Raw genomic sequence first — 19754 nt, 5'->3', positions numbered from 1 at the left:
TGAAGTCGGCAATGCGTAGCTTCACTCCGGAAGACGTCAAGGTCAAAGTTGAAGGCGCAAATATGGTTGTCGCAGTTAAACGAGAAGAGAAAGTGGCAGAAAACGGATCCAATTCCTACAGTCTTCGTGAAGTGAAACTATCATATCCAATACCGGAAGGCGTCTACAAGAAAAATAATTCTTCTGCCTTCACAAGAAACGGTATCCTCGAAATAGAAGCTCCTGCGTTAGAGATTCAAGATGGAATTCCTGATAAATCAACCATCGGTGTGACGCATGTTGAAGAGAGTGGACATAGCCTACTCCTCATTAACGTAAATTTGAATAATATTCATTCGCATCAGACTACTGTTAGTGAGAATATCGTTCATTTCTCTCAATCAGATCTGTTTTCCATGATAGTTTTTTCTGAAATATAAAATCGTTGTTGGTACAGTGTCTCAATTAGCAAACTATGATGCATCGTAGAGTTGTAATACTAATTGGAATTGTGAACTTGGGATTTTTCATGCCGCGCTTGATTATACTTAGCACGGGGCATTCTGATCACGCATTTTTATTTCCTGCGAGTGCGCTTGCGCGTGCGCTTGCACGTGAATGTAGCCAAAAGTATTTACAAAACAAGGAGTTGGAGATTTTGAACACAGATTTACAATTACGTCCAGCTAATATGACATCACAGTACCTACCGTAAGGCGTAGACCAATTTTGATAGTGGAGAGAGCGCCGTTTGAAACTACCCAATTTGCGGTTTTGGGTGAGGATCTTACAGTCCTGCGTACAAAGGTGATTGTATGATTTTCATAATCGGCAATCTTCGTTCGGACTGTTGGACATTTGCACAAGTAACCATGTGGTTCGATAATGTAGTTCATTATCGAACAAGCTATCCCTTGTCATATAAGATGATTGTCGTAGGCTTTTTTGACTTAATGTCAGCAGTATCTCGAGGAATATCCAACCAATGCGGTGCATAAGTGTCAGCAGTAGTGGCATATATCGTGGACGGCTGCTTCGTACAGACGAAGCCCCGCGCATTTTACTCTTTTTCCGAGTTGACTTCCGGGTTTGTATCGATTTATTCAACATGGTGTTGTTCTTGTTGCTGTTATTGATCCTGCATCAGTATAGGTTTGATATGCCTACGCGTAGAAGCACAGGGATAATTTTCTTAATATTGCCGGGGTCTGAATATCGGTAATACACGCGAAGGGTTGATACATTGCATATCATATTACTGTCTACCGTATCTTTTCCGAGTATAGATCGTGTCGACAACCTTCATGTCTTCTATGCAGAGCTCCAGGTCAATCAGTTTGGCAGCAAGCCATCCGTACCATTGATGGGAATTTATTTTTGTCGACCCCGAAAAGAAAGGAATTAGTTTAGTTCTATCGTGAAGTTTATTCATTATCGCACTGATCCGTATCTCGTAAAATGTGTACGCATGTGTAGAGTGAAAGAGAATGTTTTTGAGCATCACCATCTGTAAAATATAGCTTTCATAATTCGTCCGGATAAGCAAGCTAGATGTGACGTGCGATCGGGGGAGGAAAGTGAGGCAGTGCCTCATCCCTTGTCCGGATGAGTAAAAGAAAATTGTGAAACCTTCATCACAATAAAAAAATTATGGATATTTTCTATCGATGTCCACGTTCAAATATAAGCATTTTAACACCAAAATCACGGAATTTGCATATTTATTGTTCAAACATATAGCGCGAATGGACAGGTGAGGAACCCTTAAAATCGATAAGGAATGTGAAAATTGACTTAGTTGCGTACATTGACAGCGCAGAGAAACAATAAACAGGTGAGGCACATGTGAATTTGCCTCACTAATTGTTTGTTCATAATCCGACAATCGCAGCGCAGTCATACAATGCGTTATCGACTTCGCAAACTGACGGTTTAGTATAAACCAATTTAAGACGTGCTAATGCTATGAAAAACAAGTCGCCAACTGAATTAGCTAACATTTTGGGTTTATCTATTTGTAAATCTGACTCGAAAGGTCTCACTGTCTCACCAGATCAACCATAAACCCTCACCGCACGTCACTGCTGGCAAAAGCTCTATACGCTTATATTGTAAATCAGTCGTTCATATCCGAGGATTCAGAGAGTACCGCGAGCCCTGGCATTCTCTTCGAATTAATGTCAACTTTCAATTCTCGCAACTAACAGACTCAGAAGTACTAACAAGTACAATTCATGTCATAACTCAATCACGGCTTCATGGCTTTGAATTATATGCATTATGTATGCATATTAGTGATATGAATTTGCACCGCTTGATGTGATATTATATGATGAGGCGCTCAGGCACTTCTCGTTGGGTTTGGGCATGGTTCCGGTTCCGCTTGAAATTATGGGGAGGGCAAGTGGCGATTGGGGCCTTCTTCTTCCAGAGACATATCCTGCTTCCAAACGTCTGCTGAGCATTTGGGAACTAGTGGGGGACTGATTTATCAAATATTCGCCCGATGTAGACTACCTTGAACATTAGAAAGTGGCGAATTAGTTATAAATTCAATCAGACGCCATTGTTTATTTCTAATGACCATTTTAACCTTCTCATCTCAAAGCCAGACTTGTTGGAAACCTATTTAATTTGGATCCTCGCATACGAATTCGCATTCTTCTACACACGTTGATGTTGAACGAAGTAAAGCTCCTAAAAATCGAGTAAGTTGAAGTGAAGTAAGTTGAAGGGAAGTTACATTAGCTTTGGAAATTCACTGGACTTGAGCCCGCGACGTAAGGAAAAGGTTCCAACTATTTAACAAAACTGTCAAATTTATGAACATATACACGTGGGGCACATTAAATTTCATTATTCCTTTGATTTTGTGGGGCATTCGTGAAGCATAGTATACGGTTGGTAAAGCGGGTCGTACAAATGAAAGCCCATTTGTTTCGAATGGACTTATGTAGGAGATTAGAGTTGTTTTCCTTTAGGTTCATTTCATTCGCACTTGCTCCGGCTCTGGCTACAAAGACCTGAATGTAAGGAAATAGAAGTAGAAGTATCGTAATTTTCTGCTCAAATACGAGTAAAAGAAGCGATGTCCAAGTAAATAAAAGAGTAAGTATTCTACGCATATAGTATTGGATAAAAAAATGACAACTGTCAAGTAGAAGTAGAAGCAGTATACAATCATAGATATTCGAGTGCGCTGATAAAGCAGAACTATACTTACTGATCACCTCTGATTGGCAATAACTTCTGCTTTTTCTGCAGAAAGTGACAGTATTGTGCCTGAATTAGCTGCAATATAGCCGTCGAATCTGCAAAGTCGTACCTAGAAGCAGTGATTCTCAAACTTTTCAAAAAAATTAACGAAACGGTCCCTTGGCAATTTTTTAAATGACGCACGGTCCCTTACAAAATCAACACTAAACAACACGTTCGAATTTATGGTGTCAATGTGACTGGTGTATCCGATATTTTGTCACCAGCCCGGCTATGTTTGATTGCGATTTTGAGAATGCAACTGTAACATCGCGAAGAAAACGATCAACCTAATCTCTGGGGGACGAATCCTTCAGATCTCTCTTACCCCTGCGAGTAGTTTCGTCACTACCATTTATACATCCTATTCACAAACGGTACTACGGTACTACGCGATTCACAAACGAGCGGTAATAGCTAACGGCAAACGTAAGACTTGTCTTGGGGTGTGCTGGCGCGGGAATGGTCAGCGCCAAAATGGCAACGTTGCACCAGAAGGTTGCCCACCCCTAGAGTAACTTATTTCAACGGCCATAATTGCGAATATAGATAGACTGATTTCTGTAGAGATATGCATTCTTTCTTCGGGAGTGGGTGTACGTACAATAAAAACAAAAAACGCATAGTGACACTATAAAGCGCGAGAAGCGCAACTCAAATTTAAGATTAAGTATTTGTGAACCAAAATACTATACCCTATGTTGATTTGCGATGTAATGAGTATAGATCTAGATGCTAAGGGTTGTAACCAAGTCACGAGGTTCCGAGTCAGAATTCAATCTCATTTTAATAATTTTGACTCGAGTCAAGTCGAGTCATTTTCAATTCACCACCGAGTCAAGTCCGAGTCTAAGTCAGCTAGTATAGCGGGACGAGTCCGAGTGATAGCGTTTTGTCCAGAGTCCGAGTCCAAATCATGATGGTCACTCTTCAGTCTTCAGTTCAATCCGGTTCAACCCACTTTATTCAACTCTGCTCGAGTGATATAGTATGGCTCGAATTCATAATACAGTAATTTTCCTCAGTCTTAAAAGTTTGTGACCTTATTTTCCAAGTATCAGGCCTGATAGACGAAATACCAGTAATGTGCTGACTTACTTTTATTCGAAGTTTCATTGAAATGTCTGTTTGGGCCGTCCTAGTCTCGAGTCATGCACAATGACTCGAGTAAAAGTCAAGTCAATATCTGCTGACAATTACACTCCAACAGAATAGATCAAATTACCATAAGTCAATTTGTCAGAAGGCTACATCCTGTTCCTTTTGAAACCTAACTCATATCATCCACAGATGTTCAGATAACAGAAGATACAAAATTGTTCGAATTCCAGCATTCGACATTTCACCGACGCAAGCGAAAGGAAGGTGCTAGTGTGCTGGTTATGGAGTCGGATCTAGACAGCGGACGATCGGAAATCGGAGAGACCTTTTTGTTGGACGGCAAAAGACATCTGGTCGTTGCAAAAAGATGGGGAATTTTGTTGCTAGTCTGCCTCATTGGGATTTTGGATACTTTCGGTTTCGCGATCTTTTCTTTTGTAAACGATGTCACTTCGAATTATTTCGAAATAGACCCAGCCGTGACCGACGTGCAAGCAATCGCTGATCTAATCGGCATCGTGACAAGCGTAGTTGGGATTTGTTTGATTGGAAGGTGGGTTGCCCTTCGACAAATCACTCTGCTAGCATGTGTCTTATATGGATTCGGCACCTTCCTTATTGCGATCGGAGTCGTGTCGAAAATATTTGGACTGGTGGTTGCTGGGATGTTTTTACTGGGCGGTGGCGCTGGGATTATGATGTCAGTAGGAATGCTAATAAATGTAAATTGGTTTCCCATACATGAAAGGGGGAAGGCTACCGCGTTTTCGTCGGCTTCTAGGATACTAGCTTCCATGTTGTCCAACGTAGTCGCCACCAGAACTATGGGTATATCATACAGTCATCACGAACTGGAGCAGAAAACGACACTCCAAGAAACAGCGGAGAATTTAAATTATCAATTTAAAACCGTTTTCGCCTCAATATTTAGTTCTTTATCGCTATCGTCTATAGTTTGCTGCATTCTAACGATAATCTTTGTCTCTGACAAGTCACCTATCTGTGAATATGAAAAACGGTTTGACGACGCTCTCACCGAAAGTACCCCACTCTTCGGGACATCACCGTCCTATAGCATAGTAAAGGAAATGAAAGATGTTGTGATTCTGTTCAGAAATGGCCCGTTCGTAATGTTTTTTATCCTGTTCACTTTTGCTTTCACTGATAGAGCGTACGACTCTACTCTAATATCGTCTTTAATTTTGAAAGAATTCCCTAAGTTGAACGATCAGTTCGTAGGGTTGATGTATGTATTTGAAATAATACTTGCAGCTGTTTCCGGGCCTTTAACCGGTCAAATCCTTGATAAATATTCAAAGCCAAGATTGACTATCGCTTGCTCGGCTTCGTTGTTGCTCCTTGCATTTTCTGCATCCGTAGCTAGCTTTCAATTGCACAGCATCGCCGGTGTTTTTGCGTCTTATCTGACGGTAGCTGCCAGTCGCTATTCATTGCTGGTTTGTTTGAATCATCGCGGATCAGTAATAACTGTCAATCAATCGAGTTGTATCCGCTTCAAAGCATACGGTATCCTCACAACAGGGGCAATCGTGTCTATTACAATTAGCACGATGTGCGTGCGTATTCTGATGGACAATTTCAACTCTGCCTTTGGTGTTTTGTTCCCAGTGCCTTTTTTGGTGTTCATACTTTTATCTTTTCTTTTTCTTTGGAGATATCAGCAGGATGATAAACAAATATAAATTACGGTTAACACGTTTGTAGTATAGCCCAGTCATTATGTTCGACATCGGATTTCCAATAAATGCACATAACAAATGATCCTATCGTCACAGTCAAGCTGCGTGTTATTAGCCTGTAATCCTCAATAGCTATAGATCACCATCATAATCAAGAATCAGGCGGTGCTTGTGATCCAACAAATGTTAGACGGGGGAGCTAGCGTAGCGTAGTGGAGAGCGTCGGCGCTATCTGAGCAGGGGGCCCGGGCTCAACTCCCGCCCTCGGAGGGAGGTTATTCTGGGCTCCTCGTCTCCGAAAAGCAAACAGTAAAAAGGACCGACGAAGAAAGACTAACATCTAAAAAGTCTTTGGCATATTGGGGCCGAAGTTTATGCCAGGTTAATTCCCTTCGTTAGTACTCTGGGATGTTTCGACATCCCAGTTAAATATATTTGCTTGTAACTTACATCATTGTTTTATTTAGCACCTTCTAGAATATTACAGCTTAGTATTATCTGAAACTTTTGCGGTCCCAGGCCTATTTGTTGTCATCGGTTTTGGGAAAGTGTTCATTACCCCTAAAATACTCATATTAGTGGTTGGAAATACTAACACGATTATTTATAAATAGAAAGAGATGGGACTAAAAAAGAAAACAAAGGCCTAGTGATACTGTAGAAATAAAAGCGTTCGTTGTTCAATACTTTTAGCTGGTAACTATCACTAACACAGAATTAATCTTGATGAATTAAGAGAAAATGATGAAACTGGTTAGACATTTTTATACTTCCAATGCCACTGCATGGTTTCCGATTATACTGTGTTACAAACGGTTTGGTGACAAAGCATACGTGCCTCCGAGAAGGTTATTAGATACGCCTATGCCCTAATAAAAGACGTTTTGGAATATTTTGAGATAATTGTTTGAAATATTATTCACGATCATAGTTTGTAACAATTGATGATACAGTTGTGGTCTTCCACGACAAATCAGACAATATATGGCTAACACAGACTAGTTGTGTATCTCATAAAGATACAGGAATTAGCGTATGCTAATAATTATTAGTACTTAGTCAAGCGCATCGAACAAGCCACTAATGGTATCTGTTAGATAAAGTCGCCGCGTTCGCCACTCTGGGGCTTTTACCAGTACGTTACTCCCGTTTCAAAGTATTTTTCTTCGTTCATTTGACTTCGAAATTTCAGCAATGAGATATACTTCAATGTGAACAGTGTCTGAAATCCATATTCTAATCTAGATTCCAAAACAGTTGTTCCGAACCTTTTCGCCATCATTTCCCACTTCAGATTTACTACGAGTCTTCATTCCCCTCACCCAAAACTCCTATATACCCTTTAAAATGGGGTTACTATATTTTGAGATCCTAAGAAGAGAACACTTTTTATAAATTCTGAAAGCTATAAGAAAGTTGGTTATTTTGAAAAAATCTCGACCGATAGTATTGTGTTGACTAAAAAAATCATCACTTTGACTCGGCTTCCATTTTTTTACGAATTTCCGACGTTCGCCGCGTCGCAGTCGCATTTTTCGTGGCATTTAAATCCTTGTCAGAGAAAAAGAGGAAAAATTCCCAAAATGGAGGACATTTAGACATCCACCGTGGACACTTTCAATTCATAATTTTCGACACATACATTCCAGAGCAGTTAACTGGAAACGGTAATCGCTCATGTGTCTCCGTAAATATGTACGCTACCCTGTATATAATGTTTAACAAATGCGTCGATTCCCCATCAGAAAACATGGAATTCCCCACCGGTTGGGAACCACTTTTTCCAGAACAGGCCTGGGCAAAGTGCGGTCCGCGACGCTATTCTGTGCGGCCCGCGAAAGGTAGCTTGAAATTCAAAATATAAAACTTACTTTTTGTTGCTGCGTGGACCAAAACCACAGGATGTATAAACTGAACCGCAAATGGTTTATTAGCAAGGCTGATCATTAATATGGCGTGATTACGCAGCCTATTAGTACCTCACATGTGTAATCCAGATTCGAAATAAAGTCATAATGCAGCAAATTGTGCAGTCACAAGAAGTCACCAAACCTTCTCAATGGCCATTGACACATCACGCATTACACCATCTGTGTTTCAAATTGCTACGTGATGCGTTTCCGAATCCCTAATTCGTAAAACAATTCAATCAGTGCTCGTGATTTCTATGAGTCATCATCACCCATAAGGATGTCAAAAAAAGAAAGCGGAAATTTGAAAGTCGAGGGAAGTCCGGAGGAATAACTATTTGTTTACTGGATTCAGGGGTAAACCAGTCCTTTTGGTAGTTAGTGCCGAGCAGCTCGCCGTGTTTAACTAGTATAGTATAAGTCGGTTCTATGATAAAAACACGAAGACATCCTTATACTCGGTCAAGGGACGGCAAATTTTGGAAGAATTGCAAGCTTGGCTCAACAACAAGGCTAATTCACCCAGCTGTACACTGCTCAGAATGCAGCGACTAAGACAATAAGCTTTATAGTATTCTAATGACCGTAACTGCCGCACCCCAACCCCCCCCCCCCCCCCCCACCACCAAATTGGGCGCGGGCGAGCTCGAAGTGGGCTCAAAATTATTTTGTGAATGAATATGAATTATAGAGTATTTTTTTCTTTCTCAATTTATGCGACTTCTTTCAAATTTTTCTCGCCATACGCGCGATTTAGCGATCAATGGACTATAGAATTGGGCGTTTCGGCGTCAGCCATTACCTCGCCACGACGCACCAAGACACATGAAGTTTTGCAGAAAAGGGCCGCCCTTATGTTGACCGAAAACCACGATGTCCAATTGTCCATAGGTAATATTTGGCAGTAAAGAAATACCAATTTGGAATCGTGTGGGTCTTTTAATTTATGACGCTTTGGCGATACAAAAAAATCGATGATAAGAGACTATCCTACAAAGCACATATCGAATACATTTCCTCTAAATGTAGTAAAAGATTGAATTTGTTGAGAGCTCTAACTGGGACAAGTTGGGGAGCCAGTAAGAAGAGTCTCCTGTGTGTCTACCGTTCCCTCGTTCGCTCCATCATGGAGTACGGAATGCCGGCGTACTTTTTTGCACCGGTCACGCATCTGAAGAAGATCCAGGTTATCCAGAGTAAAGCTTTACGGATCTGTACAAATGCCATGCGCAGCACCCCGATTTGCGTGATTCAAGCCGAATGTCGGGAAATGCCTCTGCATCTGCGGCACAAGTTCATTTCAATGAATTACCGGTGCCACCTGATGAACCAGGACCCGAGAAACTCGTTCATCAGCCAAATTATTGAAGATTCCTGGCATGACATTTACTGTCTCACAAATCCAAGCTTTCAGACATTCAACACCTATACTAAATCACCGCTATTCAATGGCTTCATATTGGACAGGTACCGGCTTCCCTCGTCTCCTCCGTGGTTGTTACCTCAACCACGTGTTGATTTATCTCTCCTCTCGGAGAATGCTTTACGTGGCGTCATTGAGGCCTATAACCAGACTAGTTTAAGTCACGTTGCCGATAACTACGATGCACACACGCTAATATACACGGACGGATCTAAATCGCTTGTTGGAGGGGGAGCGGCGTTTTGCATCCCTTCACTTGACGTTTCAGTTGCCCAGGCTTGTTCAGCCGAGCACTCTGTCTTCTCGACTGAAATGATAGCGATCGACCTAGCGCTGAGTTGGATTACACGAAATCGCAACTCGTCAACCGAATATCTGATCATGTCAGATTGTTCGAGTGCCCTGGCTTGCATTCGTAACTTCAACATGTATCCTCGCCATAAGCTGGTTTATGATATTTTATTCTCCCTGTCTCGATTGAGGGAACTCGACGTCAACGTATCATTCCTTTGGATTCCCGGCCATGTGGGCATTCACGGCAATGAAGAAGCTGACAGATTGGCAAAGAATGTCTCCACCACTCCGTCAATGTCCGAAGATATGCCGACGCTCTCCGAACAAGAAGCCCGGCACATAATCCGTCGCCACTGCATGGCATTGTGGGATCAAGAATACCAGAGCTCCGAAAACGGCCTACGTTACAAGTCCTTCAACAGTTCTGTTCTACATCCTTCCCCTGGTTATGGTAATCGCCTTTACGATAGTATAATCCTTCGATTGCAATCAGGTCATTGTCGATTAAATGGCCATTTGTTCAAACTTGGAATGGTAGACTCTCCTGCGTGTTGTTACTGCCGCTACCCCGAAACTGTGGATCATTTCTTAATTAGTTGCCCTAAATATGACTTTCATCGTTCATTTCTTATTGATAAATGTGTTCAATTAAAAGTGAATTTCTGTATTGATGATTTGCTCACTGATTCTCGTATAGTCCCGTATGTCGTTGAATTTGTGTTATCGTGCAACCGCTATTTATAAACGTATAGTCTGTAATTTATTTCTGTAATGTTCGTGAGTGAATCAATTTTTGGAATCACCTTATCTCACTTGATTGATTCTACATCATTGTGCTATTGATCATTATTTCGTGTTAACTCCCTTATCTGTGTACTATGCTCAATGACTGTGGTGCAAAAGGCCGTCAGGCGATAAGCGCCAGTTTTTTTGTTTAATAAACAACAACAACAACAACAATAAGCTTTATAGTATTCTAATGACCGTAACTGCCGCACCCCAACCCCCCCCCCCCCCCCCCACCACCAAATTGGGCGCGGGCGAGCTCGAAGTGGGCTCAAAATTATTTTGTGAATGAATATGAATTATAGAGTATTTTTTTCTTTCTCAATTTATGCGACTTCTTTCAAATTTTTCTCGCCATACGCGCGATTTAGCGATCAATGGACTATAGAATTGGGCGTTTCGGCGTCAGCCATTACCTCGCCACGACGCACCAAGACACATGAAGTTTTGCAGAAAAGGGCCGCCCTTATGTTGACCGAAAACCACGATGTCCAATTGTCCATAGGTAATATTTGGCAGTAAAGAAATACCAATTTGGAATCGTGTGGGTCTTTTAATTTATGACGCTTTGGCGATACAAAAAAATCGCTCAAAAGTAGTGTTAAAAACGTGCATCCCTATGGGGGTTTGGTCTGGGGCAACTTTGGTTTATAATTCGACAGGGGGCCCAAAACCAACGTTTTTGAAGGGGGACTGACGAAGTGCTGTTCGTCCATCCCACATACATTTTAATGTATTGGTAGAAAAACGTGGATAGGGGATTAAAGAGAGTTCGAAACGTATCCTGATTAACATTGTTTTGAAATATGACGGCGAAGAAATATTTTATTGGTAATTAAACGTCACTTCCTCATTCCCCAATATCAACACATCCACTGAGCACAATTTAGTGTAATTCACTGCTTTCAATTTGGAAATAAAATCAGTACATTGGAGAATACAGCTAAAATTTTTGATTTGGCCCGCCAAAATATTTTCGGTTTCTCATTTGGCCCGCGGTGAAAAATAATTGCCCACCCCTGTTCTAGAATGTCCTCATTTACGTATCACGACCTTGCCCGTTCATTTATGCGCGATCGATCTTCTGTAATTCAGACTATACAAGACGTCCATTGCTCATGCTATTATATGACAAGCGATTACTGACGACGATTTCCGATACGCTCTCGTGACGTATAGGGCCTGCCAGTGATATGATTTTCCGTGGCTGTGAAATTGAAACTTCATCACGTAAGTCCACGCCAATTCATGTTAAACCTTTATTCTGGTACCTTATTAAAGCTGTTTTTTGCACTAAACACAGCTTTATATTACGCCCAAACAGTCTTCACGCCGCGTTACGTGGCAGTGTTCACGGTAATCTTATATAGTTCAGATCAAGCCGCCAAGCAGGATGACTTCTATATAAAGCACCAGGTTAAACAGTTTGTTAAGCAAAACCGACGGTGTGGATAGAAAATAATAAATTAGTTTAGTTCTCTCGACCCCATACCATTATGAAACTTTGTTCGGTATTGCAGAGGCTTGGATCTTGTAATGCTCGTGTGTATGGCAAGTGGAACTGAATGGATTAAATTGCCCTCCATCTTTAGGGCACAATTCCACAGTTCACTCATTCCCGATAACATTACGTCAGATATAAGATGGCTCGTATCTCATAGGGTCACTGATTCGGACTGTTTTACTCGTGTATAGCTCCGGAGACACTGTGGCGTAGCCTACCGCAATTTGTGAACCATTAGTGCATTAGTGCCCCTTCAGTAAATTCGTTGCTCAAATACCAGTAGCAAAAAGAACTGTCCTGTCCTTGTTTGCAATGTTTGCATAACGAGTACCAATCCTATCTAATACCGAATACTGTACAATGTGCATGCGTATTTCTGTACCACCAGTATTGCTGTCTGTTTACGCCAATTTTTAAGAAATCGCTATTGAAATCGTCCTTTCTCTCTCAGCATCCTTACTTTAACTCCCACAATTCACCAACGTGAGTTCAATTATGTCCGACATAGATTACAGGGGTTCCCGCATTTGTGATTTCATTAGCTGCCGAATATCTTTGACAGGTGATAGCGAGTGACGTGTGTTAGTATGCTCGTTATGGAATCGGAGGGAGACTGCACCGGATCGGAAATCTGCGACACCTGTTTATTGGAAGGGAAAAGACACCGCGTAGTCGCAAAAAGATGGGGAATCTCATTTCTAGTCTGTCTCATTTCGCTTTTGGAAGTGTTCGGTTACGCAAATTTTTCTTTTGTCAATGACATCAGTAGTAGGATAAAGCAATTTTGTTACCGCCCCTCAGGCTATTTAGAATGTAAACACTCTCATAATATAATTAACGTCGGACTATGCCCGGTCCATGCTTCCGAGAAATAAATAACATTCATTATACGTTAGATGATACTTTCCTTAGATATTTTATTATGCGTATTTAGGACTAATATTCTAATATGTGTATTTAGGACTAATGCGACTACTTCGAAAACGCGTACTGAGCTGTTTTTAGGAATATGAATTCTCGCTTATTCTTATGTGAATTTAGAACTTTATATTTTCGCGGATCAACAATTAATTAATGTTCATTTATTTCGAAAAAAGAGCATAATATATCAGTAATAGCGTTAACGTCACAATCAGATCGGAAGAGGCCTTTCTTGGATTTGAACTAAGTATTGCGTAAAATTGACATACTAAGCTTTTTTGTGACTTTCCCCGAAAACTATGATGTCTATGCAAGAATATATTCGCTAGATATCCTATTATGTGTATTTAGGACTATATATTTTCACGGATAATATGAGCTCTCAGATAACACTCATAAACGTTGAACTATGCGCGGTTTTCATGGCGACATATTAAAATACTACATATATTTCGCGCATTGTGTATTTAAAACTAAATATGATACACTCTGTAAAAATTGAGAAATTGCATCATCACTAATTAATTTATGATCATTTATTTCGAAAAAATAGCATAGTATATCAGTAAAAGCGATAACATCACAAACGCATCCAGCACTACCAGATGGCGTGAAACAACGCTTTCGCTCGATTCTTGTAGTCACCACATTTCATACGATTCAGTCCTTTACATGTCACCAGAATAAGGGTAATTAAATCGACACTGAAACGTCGGCGTCGTCTTATAACGTAATAATGTAAGCTGCGTCGGGTGCTGCTATAATGTTAGGAGCGAATATAGTTGAAAGTGCACGTTTGTACGCCTGTAAGCATGTGCGCATAGTAACGTAGTAAGACGCATAACAGAATTCACGCAAAAGGAGATATTGCTTTGTGATTATTTTGAAGTTGTTCCATACCGATCGGCAAGATAGCACACCTAATTTTGTAACTAACTACATAATCCCTAGTAACGTAGTCAGACACATAACGGAATTTACGCAAAATCGGTATTGCTCTGCAATAGTTTTTATCACCATGTTTTGATAATGACTTGCTGCCGAGAAATAAATAACATTCATTATACATTTGATGATACTTTTCCCTAATATTCCATTATGTGTATTTAGGGCTAATGCGACATCACTATGTTGGCGACAGGCCCGATTTGAACACACTATTCTTGCGAATTAAACTTATCGCCCACCACGGACACTCAATGAATACCACCCCGTAGCAGCCACATAAATGCTCTACAATTCTTGACATATAATATACTGAGCATATAATAAGCTTACAAAACTTATACTTGAGTACTCCGAAATGTACAAGTACTTTACCTTTACACGACGTTTTTGTAAAATGAATACTAATTTTAATGAAAAGTGAAAAAGCGCGAAAAACAAAAAGATTTAGCATGAACACGACTCTAATGGACATAAAGAAATGAAAATTTTGTAAAGTAGATATTTTTCGGTATGCTAAATTCGGCTACGCGGTGCTAGTCTTCTTGGGCGCATGAAATAGGATGTTCAGCTTCAACCTCAACGCATTAGCACACCGAATTTAAATATAGGCGATAAATAATATACAGTAGCTCCAATTTTAATGAAAAAATAAAAATAAAAAAGCGCGAAAAATTATGTCGAATATAAGGATAATTAGCTCAGCACTAAAATGCCGGCGGACTACCCGCAGGCGTCCGATTGTCGGCGCTATAATTAAACGAACACCTTCGTCGCAGTTACGCGATCCCCGACGGTAGAATGATAGGGACAAATTAGTCGCATGAAAGCGTGTGTAATGAATATAACGACAGACAACAAGTTAGTTGAAAAGTAAAACTATAATCGTGACCGATGCATTAATGACTTTAATACTCTGTATTTTAAATTATCCACACCTATGAGTCGAAATGAGTAACTCATGTTATCAACATAACCTAACCACAAAGTGCGCGAATTTCCATATTAATCAAATACCAAAACTTTGCTTGCTTTCGGAGTTAGTAACTATAAGCGCGTAACAGAATTTACCTAAAAAAGTCGCTACTCCGAAAATTTTGTAAAGTAGTGCTTTTTGGCATTGAACTTAAGTTCCAATAAACAAGTGTTCACGTAGGTTCGAATCCCACAGCCACTACGCTTTACGATAATTAATATTTTTAGATGCAAACATAGCGTATTGACTACTTTTTCTGCCTTTTTCAGCGCATTAGAGACGTTTACACTATAGATTCCGCGAGCTTTACTTGAGTTTTATAAATTAACGTAAAAGTAGTCATTTCCGAGTAAGTAAAACGTTCGTATTTTAGGTCTATTTCTGCTTAATACTATAATTATCATGGAGTTGAAGCAGTCCAATATCATAAACACTTGAAAGTATTTGTTGCATGTAGCAAAAACCTAATGGAGTACTCTGAAGAAATACAAGAAGCACAGTTTGTGGTATTTGTATGACATCAAAATTTAGCTAACCAAAACTTATACTTGAGTACTCCGAAATGTACAAGTACTTTACCTTTACACGACGTTTTTGTGAAATGAATACAATTACGTTTTATGTGGAATAATATTTTTAGACTTAAATACTTTTCCAATGTGCTAAAGTTTTACAGTATGGATTCTGTAGTATACGACGTTTTTGTAGAATGATACTTTAAAATGTAGATTACACAAGTACTTCCCTAAAATACGAAATACTTATCCGCTCGAGTCAAAGCCGTAGTGCTTGGAACGAAGGTTTTTCCATAATATCCAACCTTCTGGTTCACTCCGAAGGTTAATTTGTAAAACTCAAATATTGCATGGTAGGACTTCGCTAATTTTCGATTTATTTTTTGAACAGTCGAAAGTATTTGTTGCATATAGCTAAAAACCTAATTGAGTACTCTGAAGAAGCACAAGTAGCACAGTTTGTTGTATCTCTATGACATCGAAAAGAAGTATAGATCTAGAATGCTAACTTTCTTCGTAAATAGCTACTTCTGCCTTAATTTAACGGATTTATCTGAGATCATTGCTTTACTTAATCTCTCCAAAATGTGCATTATACAAGTACGTCACCATCGAATCCTTGTGGTTATAACTATCTGGTAGTATAATTGCGGCAAATACTCGAGTACTAATTTTAAAGTTGCTTAGATATCTAAATGAGCTCCGAGTCACTGTTATCTTGAATCGTACCATGGAGTTAACACCGATATTACCTTCGCTCACTGATGAAAAAGATGAAATTATACTCAAGTATAGGTTTTGCTTTGGTAGCACAGAATACTAAAGTAGCTTATCGCGTATATGTACCTACTACTAAAGTGTTTATGATTTCAGATCGCTTCAACTTCATGGCATTTTCAGTATTAAACATAAGTATAGACTTAGAATGCTAACTTTCTTCGTAAATAGCTACTTCTAGCTTAATTTAATGGATTTATCTGAGATCATTGCTTTACTTAATCTCTCCGAAATGTGCATTATACAAGTATATCACCATCGAATCCCTCTGGCTATAAATATCTGGTAGCATAATTGCGGCAAATAATCGAGTACTAATTTTAAAGTAGCTTAGGTATCTAAATGAGCTCTAGGACATTGTGATTATGCAGCATACCAAATTTCATCACACATTTCATGATAGAACAACTTTAAAACTAACGCAGTTCTATAGCAACTTTTTCCTAAATCTGTTTTCGGTAGCGTGTACCTATATACATAGTCAGCTTTAATAACGGAATTACCATGCTAATATGTGACTCCTCACCTTGAAACTTGATACATAGTTATAGGGCATTGTGATTATGCAGCATACCAAATTTCCTCGTGCATTTCATAATGGAACAACTTTAAAACTAACGCGACTCTACATCGACTTTTTGCATACATCTGTTTTGCGGGAGCGTATAGCACGTACCTATACATATAGTCAACTTTAATAACGGAACGGCTTAACATTGAATCCCAACTGGATACTTGATTCGTAGCTGTAGGACATTATGGCAATGTACCATGCTAAATTTCATCACACTTCTAATGATGGAACAAGTTTAGAACTAACGCAGTTGAATACCGACTTTTACGCATATCTGTATTGCGTGAACATAGCATATACCTATACATAGTCAATTTTAATAGCATAATTACCATGCTAAACATTGATTTTCCACCTTGAAAGTTGGTACGCGGTTACAGGGAATTATAACAATGCACCATACCAAATTCCGTCACGCATTTCATGATGGAACAACTTTAAAACTAACGCGACTGAAGTTACATTAACATGTCTTAACTTCAGCTAATATGTAGGCCTACCTACCTATAATCTTATCAGGCCGTGGCGCTCACGCAAAGCATTATCAAGTAAAGGAGAAATCTCCTAATTCTCATCTAGATACATATTTATTCGGAAAATATACCCTTACTGGGTGAGAACAGTTGTTTCTCAAGGTCTTCATATCTTCCCCACTCAAGCGCGGTAAGACTAGTTTGACTTTGCGGCATTCAGGATTATATCTCACGAAGCTCTGAATGGAATTCACGTATTTCTCATCGATTCTCGTTCTATCGCTATCACTGAGGTCGATTGCCTTTAGCTGTTAATTGAATATTACGAGATTTATATAAATTTAAAAATTCAGAAACGAACTACATCGCTACATCAGGATCTATGATTGAGCAGAAAGTTCTTACCGTACCGCATCGTTTTCCCATCTCTTCGCTCAGATTCCTGATTTGCATGGAAAGCATCTTGCAATTACTCAGATTAAATTCTTCCACACGGGAATTGCACAGGACTTTAGTTACTGTTTTGTAGCAGGATGAAATGCCAGGATTTCTACTTAAATCCAGCGAATGCAGCTAAAACATGGTGTGATGTTCAGATAGTTTACGAGACTACAAACGGCTCGAAGGCTGTAATAGATTATAGTCATAATATCATTTACCGACGGTTGAGTAAGTTTTTTTTTTTTGCGATTTCTACTCCTAATAGCAAAAACTTATTCAACACCGAAGAAGATAATGAAGCTCGTGATCAGAAACACTTTATTGATGATGAAAATTCTATCGATCAATGAAATGTCATGCTTGAATATGACTAAAACTCACATAAGCATTACACTGTGATTGAATATTTCAGTTAGAAAACAAAACAGATCTAGTTCAAATGATCACCTCATAAATTCCGAGACCATTATTTAACGAGATTAGTGAGTCTTCATCCAATTCGCAAGCTGAAAGTCGAACTGTTTTCGTGTAATGCTTTCTTACGAAGCATCCAATTTCTTTCAAGCCCGCCGGTTCCATATCGGTATTGTAACTCAGATCAAGGCTTTCAACCTATAAATCCACCAATTTATTTAAAAATGATCCACAAAACTATAGAAACGAGTGAGTACCCCGATATCAGCAAAACTTCCAAAAGCGCGAATTTCCTCGGGTGTAAGGTCACATCCTTTCATGATAAGAGTAACCGCTTTGTCTTTACAAAGTAAGGCAGGCAGCGCGATCATACACTCTTCATCCAGCTGATTGTAACTAATGTCAAGATATTGGAGCTAAAAAATATCGGAAACTGTAAATTTACGATCAGCAATGATCAGCAATAAAAAATTCAAACTTGTAACAGCAAAAAATGTTATTTAGTCACTCACGTCATAATATAGGCTAAATGTGCTAAGATTAAACTAGAATTTCCCTCATCCATCTCTACACAGCCGCTCATACAGAATGTGATCATTAACAACTGTACCCAGCAATAATCGCACAGACCTTAATGTTTTTGAGCTGCATAGCAATGAAATCTGTTGACTGCAAGCGCGAGTTCACAACTGACAAATATGTTAGATCGCTCGAAATAATAGTCCCGGGTTGCGTAAAGTTAATGTTCTCCCTGTAGCTGAGATCGAGGTTTTTCAATTTCACCTACGGAAATTAAGTATTAGGAAATATCACTTCGAGAGGCTCTATACTAGATTAGCGCCTAGCTTTTTCCATCACCAATACCTGATGGTGCTGGATAAGTTTACTCAAAATAATCAGAAAATCATCGGATCCACCACTTTCTTGCAGATTGAGCTCCGTCGAAGCACACACCTTCATCAGCTCGCAGATTAATGGGATGAGTTTTTCAATGTCGTTGTGTGCTGTACCGCTGAGTTTTCTTATCTCGACCTGAACGAGCGCAAAACTTAACGCATAAAACGCTAAATGATCTATGAACAGCCTAACACTGATCAACTCTGACTATAGTCTATCTAGTAAGGCTATCGAGACTAATGCCTATACCAGTAGCAAATGAGCATTGTTCGCTGCGATACCACCAATTTGCGCCTTAACACATTAGTAATACAGAACAATGCGATAACGATAAAACTGTATCTCAATATTTTACGGATAACATATACTGAAATTGAACGTGAATTTATAATGATCAATGACTACGAGCGGAATGTGCGAAGGCGTTTACCCCATATTCAAATCCGCGAATTTTATCCAATAGAATCTGGACGAGGTTTTCATTGAGATGACATTGACGAAATTCTAACTCATACACGTGAGATTGGCGAATAAGAGAATTCGCGATATTATTGATGTCCAATTCAGTCATAGTTTGGTGATAGAGCCCATAAGGAATTTCCACTTCATCATGATCCGTAAGTACTAATTGATGGTACATCCTCTTTTCAGCTTGATGATGTAGATTATCATAAAATTATTTATTTTATAACTCTATATTCTATGATGTAAAAGTAGCATCATAAACGCTATCGGATGGTATTCTACGTGGAGCAATTTTTCTCGAATATAAGTACAAGTAGCGATTTCAAAGTGAGTAAGTAAATGTTTGTAGACTATCTCCACCTCTAGCGTTCAGAGACGATGAGTAGAGAAGTACTGAGTACTCA

The 19754-nt window shown here is 39.4% G+C and overlaps 3 protein-coding genes across 3 annotated transcripts; 2 read left to right on the top strand and 1 right to left on the bottom strand.

The window, feature by feature from the left end:
• Positions 1 to 2540: 2540 nt before the first annotated feature.
• Positions 2541 to 6244, top strand: LOC145439267 (uncharacterized). The gene is made up of 2 exons (XM_080316764.1): positions 2541 to 2687; positions 4533 to 6244. Exon 2 carries the CDS (start codon positions 4617 to 4619, stop codon positions 6036 to 6038), a length of 1422 nt encoding a protein of 473 aa, XP_080172890.1. The 5' UTR covers positions 2541 to 2687; positions 4533 to 4616; the 3' UTR covers positions 6039 to 6244.
• A 2827-nt stretch (positions 6245 to 9071) lies between these two features.
• On the top strand, positions 9072 to 12528 carry LOC145439993 (uncharacterized). The gene is made up of 2 exons (XM_080317657.1): positions 9072 to 10113; positions 12515 to 12528. The coding sequence occupies exons 1-2, from the start codon at positions 9072 to 9074 to the stop codon at positions 12526 to 12528; spliced, it is 1056 nt and encodes a 351-aa protein (XP_080173783.1).
• Positions 12529 to 16481: 3953 nt separating this feature from the next.
• LOC145439265 (uncharacterized) lies at positions 16482 to 18462 on the bottom strand. The gene is made up of 4 exons (XM_080316763.1): positions 18246 to 18462; positions 18022 to 18186; positions 17539 to 17706; positions 16482 to 17441 (listed from the first exon to the last, which is right to left on the bottom strand). The coding sequence occupies exons 1-4, from the start codon at positions 18357 to 18359 to the stop codon at positions 17232 to 17234; spliced, it is 657 nt and encodes a 218-aa protein (XP_080172889.1). The 5' UTR covers positions 18360 to 18462; the 3' UTR covers positions 16482 to 17231.
• Positions 18463 to 19754: the final 1292 nt, after the last annotated feature.

Source organism: Botryllus schlosseri, chromosome 5 (genome assembly GCF_051294905.1).
Source record: "Botryllus schlosseri isolate E-star chromosome 5, Bs_hap1, whole genome shotgun sequence".
Classification (NCBI taxonomy): Eukaryota; Metazoa; Chordata; class Ascidiacea; order Stolidobranchia; family Styelidae; genus Botryllus; species Botryllus schlosseri.
This window is presented reverse-complemented; position numbering and strand designations above follow the sequence as displayed.

Bases quoted from the DNA above. Each gene is read 5' to 3' on its own strand.
- LOC145439993 (XM_080317657.1), top strand. From the start codon at position 9,072: ATGGAGTACGGAATGCCGGCGTACTTTTTTGCACCGGTCACGCATCTG.
- LOC145439267 (XM_080316764.1), top strand. From the start codon at position 4,617: ATGGAGTCGGATCTAGACAGCGGACGATCGGAAATCGGAGAGACCTTT.
- LOC145439265 (XM_080316763.1), bottom strand. From the start codon at position 18,359: ATGATCGCGCTGCCTGCCTTACTTTGTAAAGACAAAGCGGTTACTCTT. The intron at 18,187-18,245 runs GTACTCACTCGT...GTGGATTTATAG, and splicing joins GAAGTTTTGCTGATATCGGG to GTTGAAAGCCTTGATCTGAG. The intron at 17,707-18,021 runs GTGATCATTTGA...ACCATGTTTTAG, and splicing joins ATGGTCTCGGAATTTATGAG to CTGCATTCGCTGGATTTAAG.